Source organism: Hyla sarda, chromosome 3 (assembly GCF_029499605.1).
Source record: "Hyla sarda isolate aHylSar1 chromosome 3, aHylSar1.hap1, whole genome shotgun sequence".
Classification (NCBI taxonomy): domain Eukaryota; kingdom Metazoa; phylum Chordata; class Amphibia; order Anura; family Hylidae; genus Hyla; species Hyla sarda.
The window spans coordinates 306,593,231-306,613,675 of record NC_079191.1 but is presented as its reverse complement, the minus strand read 5'-3'; the positions used below and the strand labels follow the sequence as shown (position 1 = coordinate 306,613,675).

At 45.5% G+C, this 20,445-nt stretch overlaps 1 protein-coding gene across 1 annotated transcript; it reads left to right on the top strand.

The window, feature by feature from the left end:
• The first annotated feature begins 8,099 nt into the window (after window positions 1–8,099).
• LOC130360774 (protein spinster homolog 1-like) lies at window positions 8,100–11,240 on the top strand. Its single transcript, XM_056563344.1, has 2 exons — window positions 8,100–8,381; window positions 9,650–11,240. The coding sequence occupies exon 2, from the start codon at window positions 9,675–9,677 to the stop codon at window positions 11,187–11,189; it is 1,515 nt and encodes a 504-aa protein (XP_056419319.1). The 5' UTR covers window positions 8,100–8,381; window positions 9,650–9,674; the 3' UTR covers window positions 11,190–11,240.
• Window positions 11,241–20,445: the final 9,205 nt, after the last annotated feature.

Here is a 20,445-nt window from a genome sequence, read left to right as displayed (position 1 = left end):
ACTTGAAATTTTGAAAATTTTGAAAATTTGAAAAGTACATCTTTTTTTGTGTGCTATGCAAGATTTGCAGAAATTAAAAAGGTAGTAGAACATTGGAACACCCCCCCCAAATGACCCCATTTTAAAAACTAGACCCCTTAAGGTATTCGCTAGGGGGTACAGTGAGTATTTTAACACCATAGTTTTTGGCAGGAATTCTTACAATTCAGTGTTAAAAATTCGAAATTTGCAATTTTTCACAAATGCATCATTTGTGGGGCATATTTTTTGTACATCACTTCTGATATTGAAAGAAATGCACCCTATATTTTATTTAGCTGCTTGTCCCATGTTCGGAAATACCCCCGCTTTGGCCATATATGGTTTCTTGGCCGCGTGGTAGGAGAGGAGCGCCATTTGGCTTACAGGGCAGAACAGTACCCCCACCCCCACAAGTTACCCCATTTATATACCGCACCCCTACAAGTTATTGGCTGGACCAGGGACCTCTCTGATTGGTCCTTGGTCGGCTGGCAGTATAACGCGTCTGTCTGTGACAGTTAAGGCTCCTGATGGATATATCCGCCATGTTGTGGGAATAAGCACCCGCTCATGGCGAATATATCCATCACTGCTGCGGCTGGGTAGCTCAGTGCGTCCGCTCATGACTGCTGGCGGGAAATCCGCCGCTATGAGTGGACACACAAAGCTACCCAGCCGCAGCAGGGAGCTCATTACCGTGACTGCTGCATAATGTGGAGGATCACATGGTGGACATCCGCAGCATATTACATTACATTTTTTTTTTTTTTTTTTTTTATTTTTTTTTTTTACACTTTTTATTTATTTATTTATTTATTTTTACACTTTTTAATGCTTTGAAATACTTAGTATTCCAAAGCATTGCAGTTATATGCTGCCTGCCAGTTTTCACTAGCAGGCAGCATATTAGGACATGCCTCTGGCACGTCCTACAGGCAATACCCAGGGCAGACCTGGGGGTCTTTGTAGGACCCCCGGCTGCCCAGGTATGCAGCAGCACCCCGCAATGCTCCGGGGTGCTGCAGGAGAGACAGAGGGAGCTCCCTCTGTCAGAACTCCTTACAGCGCGGTCACTTCTGACCGCGGCTGTAAGGGTTAAACTGTCGGGAATGAAGAGAACTTCACTCCCGGCAGTGCGGCCACAAACAGCACCCCGCAATCGCGCTGCGGGGTGCTGCAGGAGAGACAGAGGGAACCCCCTCCCTCTGTCAGAACTCCTTACAGCGCGCGGTCACTTCTGACCGCGGCTGTAAGGGTTAAACTGTCAGGAGTGAAGTGAACTTCACTCCCGGCAGTGCGGCATGTCCCGGCCAGTTGCGGCCACACACAGCACCCGCGATCGCGATGCGGGGTGCTGCAGAGGAGACAGAGGGAGTTCCCTCCCTCTGTCATAACACTTACAGCCCGCGGTCACTTCCGACCGCGGCTATAAGGGTTAAAACTGCCGGGACCGAAGTTTACTTCGGTCCTGGCAGTGCAGCAGGGTCCCGGCTGTGTGATACAGCCGAGTCCCTGCCGCGATCTCGTGGGTGCTCCCCAGTGTAGACGTCCAGGTGCGGGAACGGCCGCCAACCTGGACGTCTATACTCGTCCGTGGTCGTTATCGGGTTAAAGGGGTATTCCAGGCAAAAACTTTTTTATATATATCAACTGGCTCCAGAAAGTTAAACAGATTTGTAAATTACTTCTATTAAAAAATCTTAACCCTTTCAGTACTTATGAGCTTCTGAAGTTAAGGTTGTTATTTTCTGTCTAAGTGCTCTCTGATGACACCTGTCTCGGGAAACGCCCAGTTTAGAAGAGGTTTGCTATGGGGATTTGCTTCTAAACTGGGCGTTGCCCGAGACAGGTGTCATCAGAGAGGACTTAGACAGAAAAAAACAACCTTAACTTCAGAAGGTCATAAGTACTGAAAGGATTCAGATTTTTTAATAGAAGTAATTTACAAATCAGTTTAACTTTCTGGAGCCAGTTGATATATAAAACAAAGTTTTGGCCTGGAATACCCCTTTAAGTCCCAGGATGCCCTTGGTCCTAGTGGGGTTAAAAGGTCAAAAGATTAAAATATATAAACTAAGAAGACACTGTGAAGTACGGGGATATACTCGGCAGGCCTGGAGAAATATTTTTCTAAAAGATGTTTTTATGTACTTGATGTATTTCTAGGTGTATATTAATATATATATTGTAAGGATTCCTCCTTGGGGGATTAGCTCTGGGATCGTCCTGGACACTGCCACAGGACACGTTTCCACTCAATAAACCCACAGACAACGGTTATTCATGCAAGCCTGGCACCTTGCCAGCTTTATTTACACAGGTTGCAGGTAAAACAAAACATAACTCTGGAACAAACCAAAGTCCTAGACCGTCTGGTCACTGACTACACATATCAGCATGCCCTGACTACTATCTGGTGAGCTTCCCTCAGCCAGCATAACACATGTGCCCCTGCAACCTGTTACTCACAGTTCACACCACTTCTTCACTTCTTGGACCGCTCACAGTTTATTGTGCGTTTCCTCAACAGGGTCCGTGTGTCTCCTTACAGCAACATGCTGTTACCAGGGAGAGCCCCAACTATTCTCTTTCTTTTCCTTTTAAACACACTCTCCCTTCCTGATACCTCATTAATCAGGCCACAGGTGGAGCATTCAGCAGAGTTAGCAAGGGAAATACACCCCTTCCTTGCCACACTGCCACATATCCCCCCCCCCCTCTGCTCAGACCACCGGGAAGGAGCACTTGTATTCAAGAGGCACTTGGCTCAGCCACCGAGCACAAGACTTTTGGTCATCTTTGACAAATTCCTTGTAAAAATCTCCATTCATGTCACACCTTTCCAACACCAGGTTCTTCATCTTGGTCTGTGCAGTGCTCTGGACACTAGGTCTGGACAAGGCAGATGCTCCAGGCCATTGTCTTCTTCTGTCACTGGTATGACCATCGCCCGAACTTTGCTGGTGGCCAACCGAGCCTGTATCACCCATTTGCAGGACTTTTAAGACATCCTCCACAATTTCAGGAGGCTTCCCTTTAATGCACCTGTCCATCTTCTCCTTGAGACGGACTCTTCTCCAAATTCTACTTCTGCGGACTTTCTTCCAGTGTTTTCTGGAACTAATCCAGCACTACTAAGGGTTTCTACTACGACCCAGTCTTCTATCACAGTGACCTCTTTTTAAGGACTCTGCTTTCTTATTGGCCCTTTCTTTAGGGACACTGACCTTCACAGGCTCATTTTTAGGCTGAGAACTCTTGGCTCCTTTAGCCAGTTTTTCACCTGCACCTTCAGATGTGTCACTGACTTTACTTGCAGCTTCTGCAGTTATCTCTGGTTTAACTTCTACCTCAGAGAACTTCTCTGCCTCAGAATTTTCACCATGCAATGTCAATATCTCTGCAGCTTCAGAGGACTTCCCATATGGTTTCACCTCAGTCTCAGCTTCAGAGGACCTTTCATATGGCTTCTTCTCATGGTCTTCAGACTCTACTGTTTCTTGCGTCCATTGTTCAGACTCCGCCTTTTTTAGAGAAAGCATCCCTGTCTCCAGTAGCTTTTTCCCCACAAGCAGTTTTTCTTCTTTTACACGGACGGCTGTGGCTTTGGCCTCAGTTTCCATCTGAGACACTTTTAACCTCTCGTTAGCCAGTTCTACTATATCTTGGTCACGGCTTTCTTTTAGGACCTTCATGTCCCCTTCCAGCTTTAAACATTTCTGCTGCTCACTCTTGAGCTTAGCAGAGTTCTTCTTCTCACTTTCCAGCAATTCTGTCAAGTTTTTGACAGTATCCTCCAGAGACAGCAGTTGTTCTCTCATCTGCTCATTGTCTTTATTCAGTTGCGCCATCTTGGACACTTTCTGCTCATAGACTTTTAGCTGAGCCTCTTGTTCAGAGAGCTGAGTACCCAGTGAATCCAAGGCAGCTGCGCGAAACTTAAGGTGCATTTCGTTCTGCGCCTCCAGGCTCTGCACCTTGTGAGCCATTACCACTTTCTCTTTCTCCAGCTCTTCCATGACTAGCAACCTAGCCTTGTGATCACTTTGTAGAGCCAGATATGCCCCACACAGGACATTCACTTCTTCATCCTTGAATGAGATCTGCTTAGCCACAATCTCCAATTCTCTCTCCTTGCTGGTCATAAGACCCTGGGAGCGGGACAGTTCATGCTGCATAGCCGCAAACTCACATTTGTGGCGCTCCATATCTTTCTGCAGCTGAAGCGTCGCTTCCTGCTCTTTATTCAAGTCTGCAAGCATTTTTTCTTTCTCCTCTGTCAGGTGATGAACCACTTCTTCCTTTTGAGACAACTTAGCAGAAACCATCTGTAAAGTTTCTTCAAGGTACTGGATCTGCTCCCTTTTTTTTACCAAGACCAGTGCGTTTTTTTCCCCGAGATCTCTTACTTACAGTGGTCTCCTTACTCTCTCTGCTGGACCTTGAGACATTCTCTTGTCCTCTGACAGTCACCTGTCCTTGGCCTGTCTCTTCCTTCAAGCCAACTTGTTCAGACTCTTCTCCACCTTTAGGAGTAGTCTCCCCCTTTTCAAGGGTCTTGGCCACTTGGGCTTCAGGGTAGTTCCTGGACAGTCTCTCTGGACTGTCTCTCTGCTCACTGGCAGACTTCTCTTTCACTTCAACACTGTCTCTCTGCTGCCCAGCAGAAAGGTCTAGGACTCCTGGGTCTGCAACAACATCTGGTTCAGTGGTTCAACCTTCCTGGTCATGATCCATCTCTGGTCCAGACGTCACATCTCCTTCACTCAGGACTCTGTCTGTAACAGTAAGCGCAGCACCCAGCTCCACATGTACTCTCTTCAGTACTTCTGCATTGTCCACAGACATCTCTGTAGCTTCTTTTCCAGTCACATTTACTTCTTCCAGGTGACAGCTCAACTCTAGCCCCACCTTGGGCTCACCTTCAGCTGGCGGATGGAACCCATGTTCCTGTACCTGATCAGTTTCTGGTTTCATTGAAGATTCTGTTTCAGTCAGAGGCACACTTGTCACTTGAGTCGCTGGATCCTCATGGACTTTACTCACGGTCTGGTCTTCAGCTCCCCCAGCAGTCTGTCAGACCCCTATCTGACCTACATCTAGTGACTGCTGACACTCCCCATCCTCAGCCTCTGCTGAGTAACTCTCCACTCGTGTGTGGTGCAAGTCAAGTGTGGTGGGACTATCAGGTGTGCCTGCTCTAGTCACCTGACAGTCTTCCCATAATTGCCGAAAAAATGGAAAATCCGTCCCCAGTACTACATCATACTCCAAGGAGGGCTCTATTGCAACCTTGTGACCTATAGTACCATAGGGAGTAGAAATACAGACTAAGGGTGCATTCACACCACGTTTTCACCCTCCGGTTCCCGCATACGGTTGTGGAGAGGGTGGGGGGAGGGGGGGCGTAGGAACCGCACGCACCCGTATGCGGGAACCGAAGGCAATGATTTCCTATGGACCCGTATCAGCCGACCGGAGTGCAACGCAGCCTCCGGTCGGCTCCGTTTAGGCCCGCATGCGGTTCCCCGCCCGGACCTAAAACCGTAGTCACCGCATGCGGGCGAACCGCATGCGGGCGAAAACGGAGCCGACCGGAGGCTGCGTTGCACTCCGGTCGGCTGATACGGGTCCATAGGAAATAATTGCCTCCGGTTCCCGCATACGGGTGCGTGCGGTTCCTACGCCCCCCCCCCCTCCCCCCACAGTCTCCGCAACCGTATGCGGGAACCGGTGGGTGAAAACGTGGCGTGAACCCAGCCTAACCGTTTTATAACCCCAAATACCAGCCTGCAAAGACATTATAGCGGGGTCTGGCTTTCTCCTGCTGGACTTCACCAGACTTATTACACATCTAGGGTCTAACAAAACAGTCATCTTTTTACCTTCTATTGCCAGCTCACACAGGTTTTCTTTTGTCCTGTCAGAGGTGGCAGCAGTACTCTTTACATCTGAACACATCAACAGAAGTTTTTCAACAAAAACATTATCAGATTGCACATGTTCATAATTTACAGGACAGTTCATAGCACTAGGACCTAACTCAGGCAAAGCGTGTTTTGTTACATTTTCTCCCAGTCCTGCATTTAACATTTTCTGTTCAGCAGATTTTTTCAATCCGATCTGCACAGTGTGAACAGTCTCATCAGTCTTCATGAGGGGTTCCCCACCCTCACATGATTTTGCAACTGGACATAGGTTGGTACCACCTTGAACACTGTTCACACAGGCAACTAGGGAAACACCACCCTTCGACTCAGCATTTTTATGCACAGTCTCATAGTCTCTAAACATGGCCCCCATAACCCCTGGAACAGTCTTACCAGAATCTTTTGCCGTCCAGTCAGTTAAGGGCTGGTGCTGGACTCCTCTCACCAGCTTCACTGCTGCAGAACATCGCTCCACTTGCTCTTTAAGTAGCTCTGCAACTTTAAACCCAGCATCACTGTTAGGCTGCAGTGCACTCTGTAGTCTTGCAGCTTGGCTTACTCCCACTTTAGTCAGGATCTCTGTCTTGACTTTCTCATAGTCCCGTAAGATCTTTGGATCCAGTTCACAATGAACTTTTTGGGCATCTCCTCCAATGAATCCATAAACCAAGTTTCCCCAGTGTGTCTTGGGCCATGCCTCATGTGTACCAATCCTTTCAAACTCTGCAAAGCTTGCTTCCTCCTGCGCTGCAGCAGTCTGCAACAAAGCAATTATCACGACATCCATCTTGCAACACTTCAAACCTTGCAAACACAGCACAGGCCTCTGCCGAAATGTCAGCCGCTTGCCAACAAAATTTTCCGTTGCCCCTAGCAACGCCTTTATACACAGGCTCAAAACATAATCTGCACTCTGCAGGTGGCCCGTCCACCTGTCTCCTTACTTGAGAGAGCGCCCACTCGCTTGATGCGATCTGTTGCCCCTAGCAACAACTTCGCTGCAACTCGACCACTGGTTGCTCCTAGCAACGTGTTTGCCCGCATCCGACACCAATTGTAAGGATTCCTCCTTGGGGATTAGCTCTGGGATCGTCCTGGACACTGCCACGGGACACGTTTCCACTCAATAAACCCACAGACAACGGTTATTCATGCAAGCCTGGCACCTTGCCAGCTTTATTTACACAGGTTGCAGGTAAAACAAAACATAACTCAGGAACAAACCAAAGTCCTAGACCGTCTGGTCACTGACTACACATATCAGCATGCCCTGACTACTGTCTGGTGAGCTACCCTCAGCCAGCATAACACATGTGCCCCTGCAACCTGTTACTCACAGTTCACACCACTTCTTCACTTCTTGGACCGCTCACAGTTTATTGTGCGTTTCCTCAACAGGGTCCGTGTGTCTCCCCTTACAGCGACATGCTGTTACCAGGGAGAGCCCCAACTATTCTGTTTCTTTTCCTTTTAAACACACTTTCCCTTCCTGATACCTCATTAATCAGGCCACAGGTGGAGCATTCAGCAGAGTTAGCAAGGGAAATACACCCCTTCCTTGCCACACTGCCACAATATATATATATATGTCAAAGAAGAAAGCAGCACTCCTAAAGCGTGAGTAGGTGCCTCCAGCTAGGGTCCGTGTCCAGGATCCTGCATACGTAGTTCCAGGGAAAATACTGTGGCACTCAAGGTATGGTGAAAAAATGAAAACTATTTATTCATCCCAAATGTGCAAAGAGCAAGTGGCTTGATAATGATGGTGTGAGACCATTGAAACGTTGCTCTTTGCACATTTAGGATGAATAAATAGTTTTCATTTTTTCACCATACCTTGAGTGCCACAGCATTTTCCTTGGAACTACGTATGCAGGATCCTGGACACGGACCCTAGCTGGAGGACCTAATCACGCTTGGAACTATATATATATATATATATATATATATATATATATACATACAAATCAAAAAATATGTTGCAGTCTCTTGTAATACCTTTTTTATTGGACTAACAGAATTTTGTAGAGACAAGCTTTCAGGATTCCTCCCTTTATCAAGTCCAATAGTCAAGGACTAATGATCAAAGGACTTTATAAATTATCAGGGAGGAACCCCAAAAGTTTGTCTCTACAAAATTCTGTTAGTCCAATAAAAAAGGTATTACAATCTGCATCACTGGACTAATACGGCTACTCACATTTACTATACAGATATACACATACCTGAAGATGGTTTAGAACCCTGTGATGTCACACATGCTTGTGATGATGTCACCGTAAGCTGTACAAGGAGGTGCGCGCCGGCTGCAGTCTCTTCAGTGTGTTTTGCATTCACAACCTGTGGTGCAAAGTGTTTGTTAGAGAGTTTCTATTTGCGATAGAGAATTCAAGATTTTGACCGTTCCTTGTCTGAAGAGAGAACCACAAGGTAAGTCTCAGCCTCTTCTATTCATACATACACAGGGCTTTTTGTTTGACAGTTTTTTTTTATTGCTGTTGCTTTTTTTTTTAGCAAAAAAAAAACAAGAAATTAATTTCCAAAAGAAATAACAAAAGTTATATTCCTCATAGCATTGTGACAATACTTGGCTTAGGCATTAAACATAATAAAACGCACAGATAGTATCATGACCAGAGCTTTTTCTTGCAAAACTGCAATTATGCCCAAAAAAGCCCCCAAGAAAAAGAGTCCTAATTCATGAAGTTCTAAAAGATATAAGTTTTGGTGGTGTAGTAAAAGAATGACAGAAAGATTAGGGCAGAAATATAATAAGTATATAATAGAATTCTATGTGTACTAACAATAGAAATACTCCGGGTACTCCGAAAGGGAAAATTTTCAAATCAACTAATGGCAGAAAGTCATATAGGGTACGATAGATCCCAATGAGATGGGGTAGGTTCATTATTAGTAAATGTATATAGCAGGATAGCCCAATTGTATCTACAGTATGAAGTTCACATGGCCCAGTGACCATACAGCCAAGCCCTTATAATCCGCCATTACTAGGACAGGTTCAGGATTATCAGATATTACTAGGACCGGACAGGTTCAGGGTTATCAGATATTACTAGGACCGGACAGGTTCAGGGTTATCAGATATTACTAGGACCGGACAGGTTCAGGGTTATCAGATATTACTAGGACCGGACAGGTTCAGGGTTATCAGATATTACTAGGACCGGACAGGTTCAGGGTTATCAGATATTACTAGGACCGGACATGTTCAGGGTTATCAGATATTACTAGGACCGGACAGGTTCAGGGTTATCAGATATTACTAGGACCGGACAGGTGCAGGGTTATCAGATATTACTAGGACCGGACAGGTTCAGGGTTATCAGATATTACTAGGACCGGACAGGTTCAGGGTTATCAGATATTACTAGGACCGGACAGGTGCAGGGTTATCAGATATTACTAGGACCGGACAGGTGCAGGGTTATCAGATATTACTAGGACCGGACAGGTTCAGGGTTATCAGATATTACTAGGACCGGACAGGTTCAGGGTTATCAGACATTGGTAACCTCAGGGAAGACGTCTCCATATAAAACACTTATAGAGAAGCGTCTTCTTCTGAGGCTGCGATGGTCTTAGTGTTATCTTGTGGTTCTGTGCTGGACATTTCTGCTCTGTATGAAGGAATGATGACATGTTGTCTAATGTGTTCACTTATCTCTCTCTCTCTCTAGTGTTTTCAGGCTCTGACCTGTGACCATGGCCTCTCCACAAGACCCATTGCTGAAGGAGGAGGAAGAAGCAATGGAGGACCATAGTGATATGGATGTAGAAAAGGGCGATATCCCTGAGAGGCAGAACCTGCCATCTCTAAGCGTGATGTCCACCGCACGTTCCATCATCACCGTAGTGATCCTCGCCTTTGTTAATTTGCTCATCTATGCAAATCGCTCCAGCGTGGCGGGGGTGCTGCCTTATATACAGAAAGCATATGACACCAATGCTAGTCTGTCCGGCTTATTGAATACATTGTTCATTGGAAGCTACGTGCTGGTCGCACCAATTGCCGGATATTTGGGCGACCACTGTAATAAGAAATATACAGTTTGCGCAGGAGTCATCGTTTGGCTGAGCATGACACTTACCCTGTCATTCATCCCTGACGGGTACTTCCTGCTCTTCCTGCTGACGAGTGGACTGGTTGGAGCCGGAGAGGCGACTTTCTGCACCATCGCCCCCTCCATCATTGCAGACCTTTTTACAAGTGACCAGCGGACCCGCATGCTGAACGTGTTTTACTCCGTCATACCTGTAGGCTGCGGACTAGGATACATCATCGGGCCCAAAGTGACTGATGCAGCAAGGGGTGATTGGCACTGGGCGTTTCGAGTCACCCCTGGCCTGGGCCTCATAGCTGTGGCTTTGATGATTTTGGTCACAAAAGAGCTTCCAAGAACGACTACAAACGGGAAGAAGAACAACAAATCCCAGAAGTTTGCCAAATGGGCGACAGATCTGAAAAAACTATTTAAAAATCGAAGCTTCATGTTAACCACCATGGGATCGACGGCTGTATCCTTCATAGTGGGAGCCATAGGTGTATGGGGTCCGTCATACCTGACCCACGCACGAACACTCCTACAAGAGAAGGACCCTTGCCGTGCTGAACCGTGTGACTATCACGACATCCTAATATTTGGTGTGGTTACAGTCGTTTCCGGGATTCTGGGAGTTGTAGCAGGGACGGAGATAAGTAAAAGATATCGCAAATCCAACCCACGGGCGGACCCGCTTGTGTGTGGATGCGCGATGATGCTCTCCGCCCCTTTTCTTCTGTTGGCATTGACTTTTGGCAACATCAGCCTCGTTGCCACCAACATCTTCATCTTCATCGGAGAGACGCTTCTGTCAGTAAATTTCACCCTCATATCTGACATTGTACTAAAAGTAGTAACTCCGTGGAGGAGATCTTCAGCCCTGGCCGTGCAGATGACAATCTATCACCTCCTAGGTGACGCCGGCAGCCCGTACCTCATCGGCCTGATATCTGACACCTACGAACGAGGATATGCCAAATCCCCTCTTCTGAAATACCGCAGCCTGGAGTATGCCCTCATGACCTGCACCATAATGGCAGTCATCGGAGGGGCCTTCTTCATGGCCACGGCCCTATATATAGAGAGGGACGAAAAAGAAGCAGAGATGGAATCAGAACCTCCGTCATCCTCCTCCTCCTCACTGCTTCCTGCCGATGAGGACCACGCTTCAGACTGAGGAAAAGTCATTGCTTACCTTTATCTCGTTTACTTCATTAAAAAAAAACTTAAGAAAAAAATAACTGCATTTGTTCTATGTTCCACTTTACCCCTTATTCTCTACCCAGGGGCGGACACAGACAGCAGAGGGCCCTTGTGCAAAGAATGTGCCTGTGCCCCCCCCCCCCAAAAAAAAATCAATTGTTCAGCACCCCCCCCCCTCCATGTGTCACTTACTCAGGTGGACCCCCATATGTCACTTGCTGTATAAGTTTCTAATTATTTATTAAGGCCTCCCATATGCTGCAGCTCATTCAAGCCCCCCACATTAGGTAGCATAGATTCCCAACATTAGGTAGCATAGATTCCCCACATTAGGTAGCATAGTTTCCTCACATTAGGTAGCATAGTTTCCCCACATTAGGTAGCATAGATTCCCTTCATTAGGTAGCTGTTTCCCCACATTAGGTAGCATAGTTTGCCCATATTAGGTAGCATAGTTTCCCCACATTAGGTAGCATAGTTTCCCCACAATAGGTAGCACAAATTCCCCACATTAGGTAACATAGTTTCCCCACATTAGGTAGCATAGTTTCCCCACATTAGGTAGCACAGATTCCCCACATTAGGTAACATAGTTTCCCCACATTAGGTAGCATAGTTTCCCCACATTAGGTAGCACAGATTCCCCACATCAGGTAACATAGTTTCCCCACATTAGGTAACATAGTTTCCCCACATTAGGTAGCATAGTTTGCCCACATTAGGTAGCACAGATTCCCCACATTAGGTAACATAGTTTCCCCACATTAGGTAGCATAGCTTCCCCACATTAGGTAGCATACTTTCCCCACATTAGGTAGCATAGTTTCCCCACATTAGGTAGCACAGATTCCCCACATTAGGTAACATAGTTTCCCCACATTAGGTAGCATAGATTCCTCACATTAGGTAGCCATAGCCCCCCCAAACATACAGACAGACACAGACACACACAGAGACACACTTACCTGCCCTGCACAGCGCTTCTCCTCTCCGGCAGCGGCCTGACGAGTGACGTCACTGACGTCCTCCTGAGCGGGTCTGCAGAAGTACGTCACTTGTGCGACGTCCCTCGTCAGAACCCAGTCGGCCGAAGGCAGACTCACTGTCTAAAGTGCCCGCTGCGCTATTATACCCCTGTCACTGAACAAACACAATTGGCTAACAGGCAATTGCGTAAACTGGATCCTATCATAACCTAACTACACCAAAAGAAGAAGATACCAGTATACTGATTTAGATACAAAAATAGTGGATAAACTTTATTCAAGTGCATTATAAAATCATACATAAAATACAAGGTACTATACAGATGAAAGCTACAGAAAAAGGTAGTGGTACTAAATCCACAATGGTAGACAATACAGACGGCAGGGATACAGTCCACAGATGTCAAATTGCAACATGCCCATAAATGGTAGAAATAAATAATACAACATACATATAATGAGTGTATAAAGCTGGTATATGTCCTCAAAGGGGCTATGGGTAAAGTGCAAATAACAAATTGTATGACACCTAGCCCTATTCAGAGGTCAGTCAGCAGCATTAGATAACAACGAAGATAAGAGCATGAAGGACAGCATAAAGTAACAAATACCTGCCATACACCAGAAGGGGAGATCACTACCTGTACCCCCAACGCGCGTTTCGCGTATGGGCTTCGTCAGGGGGCGTGTCTAGTGCTAAAGAGCGTCCCTATTTATAGTGGTCCTCCAAACATAATTGGTTAGGGTAAGGTTGAGGGGCAGCTATTACAGCCAATGGTGGTGGGTGTATTACAAAATCACCTACTTGTAGATGCGCATCAGTTCCGACAGCCTAAGTGATAGGACAAATACCGCATGTGGCGCTGGTGCCCGCTAACTCAGCGGGTGACGTCACTTCCTCCAGCGCCACATCCGGTCTGGCTCCCGATCACCTGACCCACACGTCATCGAGCCGAGATCACATGACCGATGCACCACAGCGTCCCATGGCGCATCATACCCATGAGATCCCGCTACAGCCCGACGACAAATGAGTCAGCCGATCACGTGATGTGCACAACTCACGCGATCGTTGTCGGCGCCAGCCATACTACCAGGGAAGAGATAGCTAATACGGTCACATGATAGTAGTCACATGACTGATGTAGCAAAACGATGTAAATAAAAGTAGTAATAACAAGTAAATAGATAATAAATTAATAGTAGTAAGAAAAAAGAAAGAGAAAGCATCACCAATAAGTGAAAAAAATCAGTGGAAGGTGCTCAAGGTGCAAAAAACCAAACGTGATAGTAGTGCTAAATCGATGAAAGTATATACTTACCAAATAGGATAATAGTAGTAAATATGAAATTAGTCCCATGAAAAATAAATGAATAAAAACACAGCTCATAGAAACATATATGAACCCACAAATGCAAACCACAAAGTGATTAGAATAAAAATCAGAATGCATCATTACAGTGGAGAGATTAAACAATATGTAAAATATATATATAAAAGAATATATCTATACGTATAAACACACATACATATATATATAATTATACACATACATATATATATGTATAGCCCCTGTGAGGGTGTATATAAGACAGTAGATAATGTGCAGTGGTGAACTTATGCAAAAATTCATATTATGGTGCGTCAAGAGAAACATCATATATTTAAAAATTTAAAATTTAAAAAAACCATGATATGAGTACATCAGAGTCGATAAAGTGAAACAACTACTAAATCAGAATAATCCATAAAAGAAATTCAATAATTCTATCAATGTGTACAATCATGTGATAGTAAAATCACTATATAATTAATATGAATAAATAAATAGAATAACCAATTTGAAGTTAATAATAATCATGATCTATTAGTACATTATAAAACTCCCCGGTGTATGGCAGGAATTAATCATTCATTCAAATCTCAGTCACAGATGAGCAACGGGAGGTAACGGTATGGCCATCCACACAGAAGTATTCAGCCCCTCAGACCACAAGACAAAACATCCTAGAGATAAAGAGAATAGAAAAGAAAGAAAGGGAGAAAGGGATGAATAAGATTAAAATAATATTAAAATCCAAAGACAATAAAAAACTCCAATCAAGGAGTAGACTAGACACAAAATGAAACGGAGTCAACTTATAAATATATCTAGCTACAGAAATGGCGCAAAGCTAGCATGATCATTAAGGCCATCGGGGCGCAAAGTTTTCAACTTATATATCCATCTAGTCTCCATGCGGGCAAGCTGTATTTTCCAATCACCACCTCTAGTACCAATAAAGATACGATCAATCCCTCTTACCGAGAATCCGTGTGGGTCACTATCATGATATTGTTTAAAATGCCGTGGAATTGTTGTTAATTTTGTGGTATCCATTTCTTCTTTGGCTGCCAAGATACCAAGTACGTGTTCTCGTGTACGTCTTCGAAGCTCTCTAGTCGTCATCCCGATGTATATGAGGCCGCAGGGGCATGTTGCATGATATATCACCCCTATGGTATCGCATGAAATCCTGTGGGTAATGGTAAAAATGCGTGAGCCATTTGAATTAGAAAATACAGTATCAGTACAAATATTGACACAGGCCTTGCATTTTCCACAGGGGGCAGATCCCCATCTGGGTTTAGGTCTCTCAAAAGCAGGTTTCTGAGCTGTGGCTCGGTGATGACTTTGGACCAACAAGTCCCGTAAGTTCGGTGACCGTTGGAAGGTGATTGATGGTCTTGGAGGTAAGTATAGCTTGAGAATTGGATCTACCAGGAGGACCTCCCAGTATTTAGATAGAATATTCCGAAACTCAGGGACTTGTGCATGGTACCTGGAAATAAGTCTCACCTGGTTATCCCGTTTCTCGCGAGGCTTCGGTTGCAAAAGGGCATCTCTCTTGGTGTGTTTCGCTCTCAAATATATTCATCCTGAGCCATTTTTCCTTATAGCCTCGTTCTCTGAATCTGTTAAACAGATCAAGGGCACATTTCTCAAAATCAGCTTCAGTGGAACATAATCTTCTCAACCTCAGGAATTGACCAATAGGTATACCTTTAATTAGGCTCGGTGGATGTGCTGATTGTGCATGCAGCAGAGAATTGGTTGCGGTTGGTTTTCGAAACAGATTGGATTGGACATATCCCTTTATTTTTAAAGAAGTTTTTTATCTTCAATTGCGGGGGACCGCTATGGGCGCGGCTTGCGCCCCAGCTTATGCCAATCTCTTCTTGGGATTTTGGGAGCGGTCCATTTTCCTCACCGAATTCCCTGAATTCATCGATCGAGTACAATTGTGGGCACGTTATATCGATGATATAATTTTTATCTGGAAAGGAAGTGTGGCAGAATTGGAAACGTTCATCCAGATCTTGAACAATAATAGTCTTAACATAAAACTTACTTACAAGGCAGGCCGTAGTAATATGGATTTCCTTGATGTCTCTTTCAGTGTGGACGACCAGGGATATGTCCAATCCAATCTGTTTCGAAAACCAACCGCAACCAATTCTCTGCTGCATGCACAATCAGCACATCCACCGAGCCTAATTAAAGGTATACCTATTGGTCAATTCCTGAGGTTGAGAAGAGTATGTTCCACTGAAGCTGATTTTGAGAAATGTGCCCTTGATCTGTTTAACAGATTCAGAGAACGAGGCTATAAGGAAAAATGGCTCAGGAGAGCATATTTGAGAGCGAAACACACCAAGAGAGATGCCCTTTTGCAACCGAAGCCTCGCGAGAAACGGGATAACCAGGTGAGACTTATTTCCAGGTACCATGCACAAGTCCCTGAGTTTCGGAATATTCTATCTAAATACTGGGAGGTCCTCCTGGTAGATCCAATTCTCAAGCTATACTTACCTCCAAGACCATTAATCACCTTCCGACGGTCACCGAACTTACGGGACTTGTTGGTCCAAAGTCATCACCGAGCCACAGCTCAGAAACCTGCTTTTGAGAGACCTAAACCCAGATGGGGATCTGCCCCCTGTGGAAAATGCAAGGCCTGTGTCAATATTTGTACTGATACTGTATTTTCTAATTCAAATGGCTCACGCATTTTTACCATTACCCACAGGATTTCATGCGATACCATAGGGGTGATATATCATGCAACATGCCCCTGCGGCCTCATATACATCGGGATGACGACTAGAGAGCTTCGAAGACGTACACGAGAACACGTACTTGGTATCTTGGCAGCCAAAGAAGAATTGGATACCACAAAATTAACAACAATTCCACGGCATTTTAAACAATATCATGATAGTGACCCACACGGATTCTCGGTAAGAGGGATTGATCGTATCTTTATTGGTACTAGAGGTGGTGATTGGAAAATACAGCTTGCCCGCATGGAGACTAGATGGATATATAAGTTGAAAACTTTGCGCCCCGATGGCCTTAATGATCATGCTAGCTTTGCGCCATTTCTGTAGCTAGATATATTTATAAGTTGACTCCGTTTCATTTTGTGTCTAGTCTACTCCTTGATTGGAGATTTTTATTGTCTTTGGATTTTAATATTATTTTAATCTTATTCATCCCTTTCTCCCTTTCTTTCTTTTCTATTCTCTTTATCTCTAGGATGTTTTGTCTTGTGGTCTGAGGGGCTGAATACTTCTGTGTGGATGGCCATACCGTTACCTCCCGTTGCTCATCTGTGACTGAGATTTGAATGAATGATTAATTCCTGCCATACACCGGGGAGTTTTATAATGTACTAATAGATCATGATTATTATTAACTTCAAATTGGTTATTCTATTTATTTATTCATATTAATTATATAGTGATTTTACTATCACATGATTGTACACATTGATAGAATTATTGAATTTCTTTTATGGATTATTCTGATTTAGTAGTTGTTTCACTTTATCGACTCTGATGTACTCATATCATGGTTTTTTTAAATTTTAAATTTTTAAATATATGATGTTTCTCTTGACGCACCATAATATGAATTTTTGCATAAGTTCACCACTGCACATTATCTACTGTCTTATATACACCCTCACAGGGGCTATACATATATATATGTATGTGTATAATTATATATATATGTATGTGTGTTTATACGTATAGATATATTCTTTTATATATATATTTTACATATTGTTTAATCTCTCCACTGTAATGATGCATTCTGATTTTTATTCTAATCACTTTGTGGTTTGCATTTGTGGGTTCATATATGTTTCTATGAGCTGTGTTTTTATTCATTTATTTTTCATGGGACTAATTTCATATTTACTACTATTATCCTATTTGGTAAGTATATACTTTCATCGATTTAGCACTACTATCACGTTTGGTTTTTTGCACCTTGAGCACCTTCCACTGATTTTTTTCACTTATTGGTGATGCTTTCTCTTTCTTTTTTCTTACTACTATTAATTTATTATCTATTTACTTGTTATTACTACTTTTATTTACATCGTTTTGCTACATCAGTCATGTGACTACTATCATGTGACCGTATTAGCTATCTCTTCCCTGGTTGTATGGCTGGCGCCGACAACGATCGCGTGAGTTGTGCACATCACGTGATCGGCTGACTCATTTGTCGTCGGGCTGTAGCGGGATCTCATGGGTATGATGCGCCATGGGACGCTGTGGTGCATCGGTCATGTGATCTCGGCTCGATGACGTGTGGGTCAGGTGATCGGGAGCCAGACCGGATGTGGCGCTGGAGGAAGTGACGTCACCCGCTGAGTTAGCGGGCACCAGCGCCACATGCGGTATTTGTCCTATCACTTAGGCTGTCGGAACTGATGCGCATCTACAAGTAGGTGATTTTGTAATACACCCACCACCATTGGCTGTAATAGCTGCCCCTCAACCTTACCCTAACCAATTATGTTTGGAGGACCACTATAAATAGGGACGCTCTTTAGCACTAGACACGCCCCCTGACGAAGCCCATACGCGAAACGCGCGTTGGGGTACAGGTAGTGATCTCCCCTTCTGGTGTATGGCAGGTATTTGTTACTGTCACGATGCCGGCTGGCAGGTAGTGGATCCTCTGTGCCAGAGAGGGATTGGCGTGGACCGTGCTAGAGGATCGGTTCTAAGTCACTACTGGTATTCACCAGAGCCCGCCGCAAAGCGGGATGGTCTTGCTGCGGCGGTAGTGACCAGGTCGTATCCCCTAGCAACGGCTCAACCTCTCTGGCTGCTGAAGATAGGCGCGGTACAAGGGAGTAGACAGAAGCAAGGTCGGACGTAGCAGAAGGTCGGGGCAGGCAGCAAGGATCGTAGTCAGGGGCAACGGCAGGAGGTCTGGAACACAGGCTAGGAACACACAAGGAAACGCTTTCACTGGCACTAAGGCAACAAGATCCGGCGAGGGAGTGAAGGGGAAGTGAGGTGATATAGGGAAGTGCACAGGTGTAAACACTAATTGGAACCACTGCGCCAATCAGCGGCGCAGTGGCCCTTTAAATCGCAGAGACCCGGCGCGCGCGCGCCCTAGGGAGCGGGGCCGCGCGCGCCGGGACAGAACTGACGGAGAGCGAGTCAGGTACGGGAGCCGGGGTGCGCATCGCGAGCGGGCGCTACCCGCATCGCGAATCGCATCCCGGCCAGAGGCGGTATCGCAGCGCCCCGGGTCCGTGGAACCGACCGGAGCGCTGCAGTGAGAGGAGTGTAGCGAGCGCTCCGGGGAGGAGCGGGGACCCGGAGCGCTCGGCGTAACAGTACCCCCCCCCTTGGGTCTCCCCCTCTTCTTGGAGCCTGAGAACCTGAGGACCAGACTTTTGTCCAGGATATTGTCCTCAGGTTCCCAGGACCTCTCTTCAGGACCACAACCCTCCCAATCCACTAAAAAGAAGGTTTTCCCTCTGACCTTTTTAGATGCCAAAATTTCCTTGACGGAGAAGATGTCCGAGGAGCCGGAGACAGGAGTGGGGGGAACAGATTTGGGAGAGAAACGGTTAATGATAAGTGGTTTAAGAAGAGAAACATGAAAGGCATTAGGAATACGAAGAGAAGGAGGAAGAAGAAGTTTGTAAGAGACAGGATTAATCTGGCGCAAAATCTTGAAAGGACCAAGATAGCGTGGTCCCAACTTATAGCTAGGGACACGGAAGCGGACATATTTGGCGGAGAGCCATACCTTGTCTCCAGGGGAAAAAATGGGAGGAGCTCTTCTTTTCTTATCCGCGAATCTCTTCATGCGTGAAGAAGCCTGTAAGAGAGAATTTTGGGTCTCTCTCCATATGATGGAAAGATCACGAGAAATTTCATCCACAGCGGGCAGACCAGAGGGCAAGGGGGTAGGGAGGGGGGGAAGAGGGTGACGGCCGTACACCACGAAAAACGGGGATTTGGAGGAAGATTCAGAGATTCTGAAATTATACGAGAATTCGGCCCAAGGTAGAAGATCTGCCCAGTCATCCTGGCGGGAGGAAACAAAATGTCGTAAATAGTCACCCAAGATCTGGTTAATTCTTTCTACTTGTCCATTGGATTGAGGATGGTATGCAGAAGAAAAATTTAATTTAATCTTGAGTTGTTTACAGAGAGCCCTCCAGAATTTAGACACAAATTGGACGCCTCTATCCGAGACGATCTGCGTAGGCAACCCGTGAAGACGAAAAATGTGTACAAAAAATTGTTTAGCCAACTGAGGCGCTGAAGGAAGACCAGGAAGAGGGATGAAATGTGCCATTTTGGAGAATCGATCAACGACCACCCAAATAACAGTGTTGCCATGGGATGGGGGTAAGTCAGTAATAAAATCCATACCAATCAGAGACCAAGGTTGTTCGGGAACAGGCAGAGGAAGAAGAAAACCAGCGGGCTTCTGGCGAGGAGTCTTATCCCGGGCACAGATAGTGCAGGCTCGCACAAAGTCCACCACATCAGTCTCTAGAGTCGGCCACCAATAGAAGCGAGAGATGAGTTGCACAGATTTCTTGATGCCCGCATGACCTGCGAGATGGGAGGAGTGACCCCATTTGAGGATTCCGAGGCGTTGGCGTGGAGAAACAAAGGTCTTTCCTGGAGGAGTTTGCCTGATGGAGGCTGGAGAAGTGGAAATCAGGCAGTCAGGAGGAATGATGTGTTGAGGGGAGAGTTCAATTTCAGAAGCATCTGAGGAACGAGAGAGAGCATCGGCCCTAATGTTCTTATCAGCAGGCCGAAAGTGAATTTCAAAATTAAATCGGGCAAAGAACAGAGACCACCTGGCCTGACGAGGATTCAGCCGTTGGGCAGACTCGAGGTATGAGAGGTTCTTGTGATCG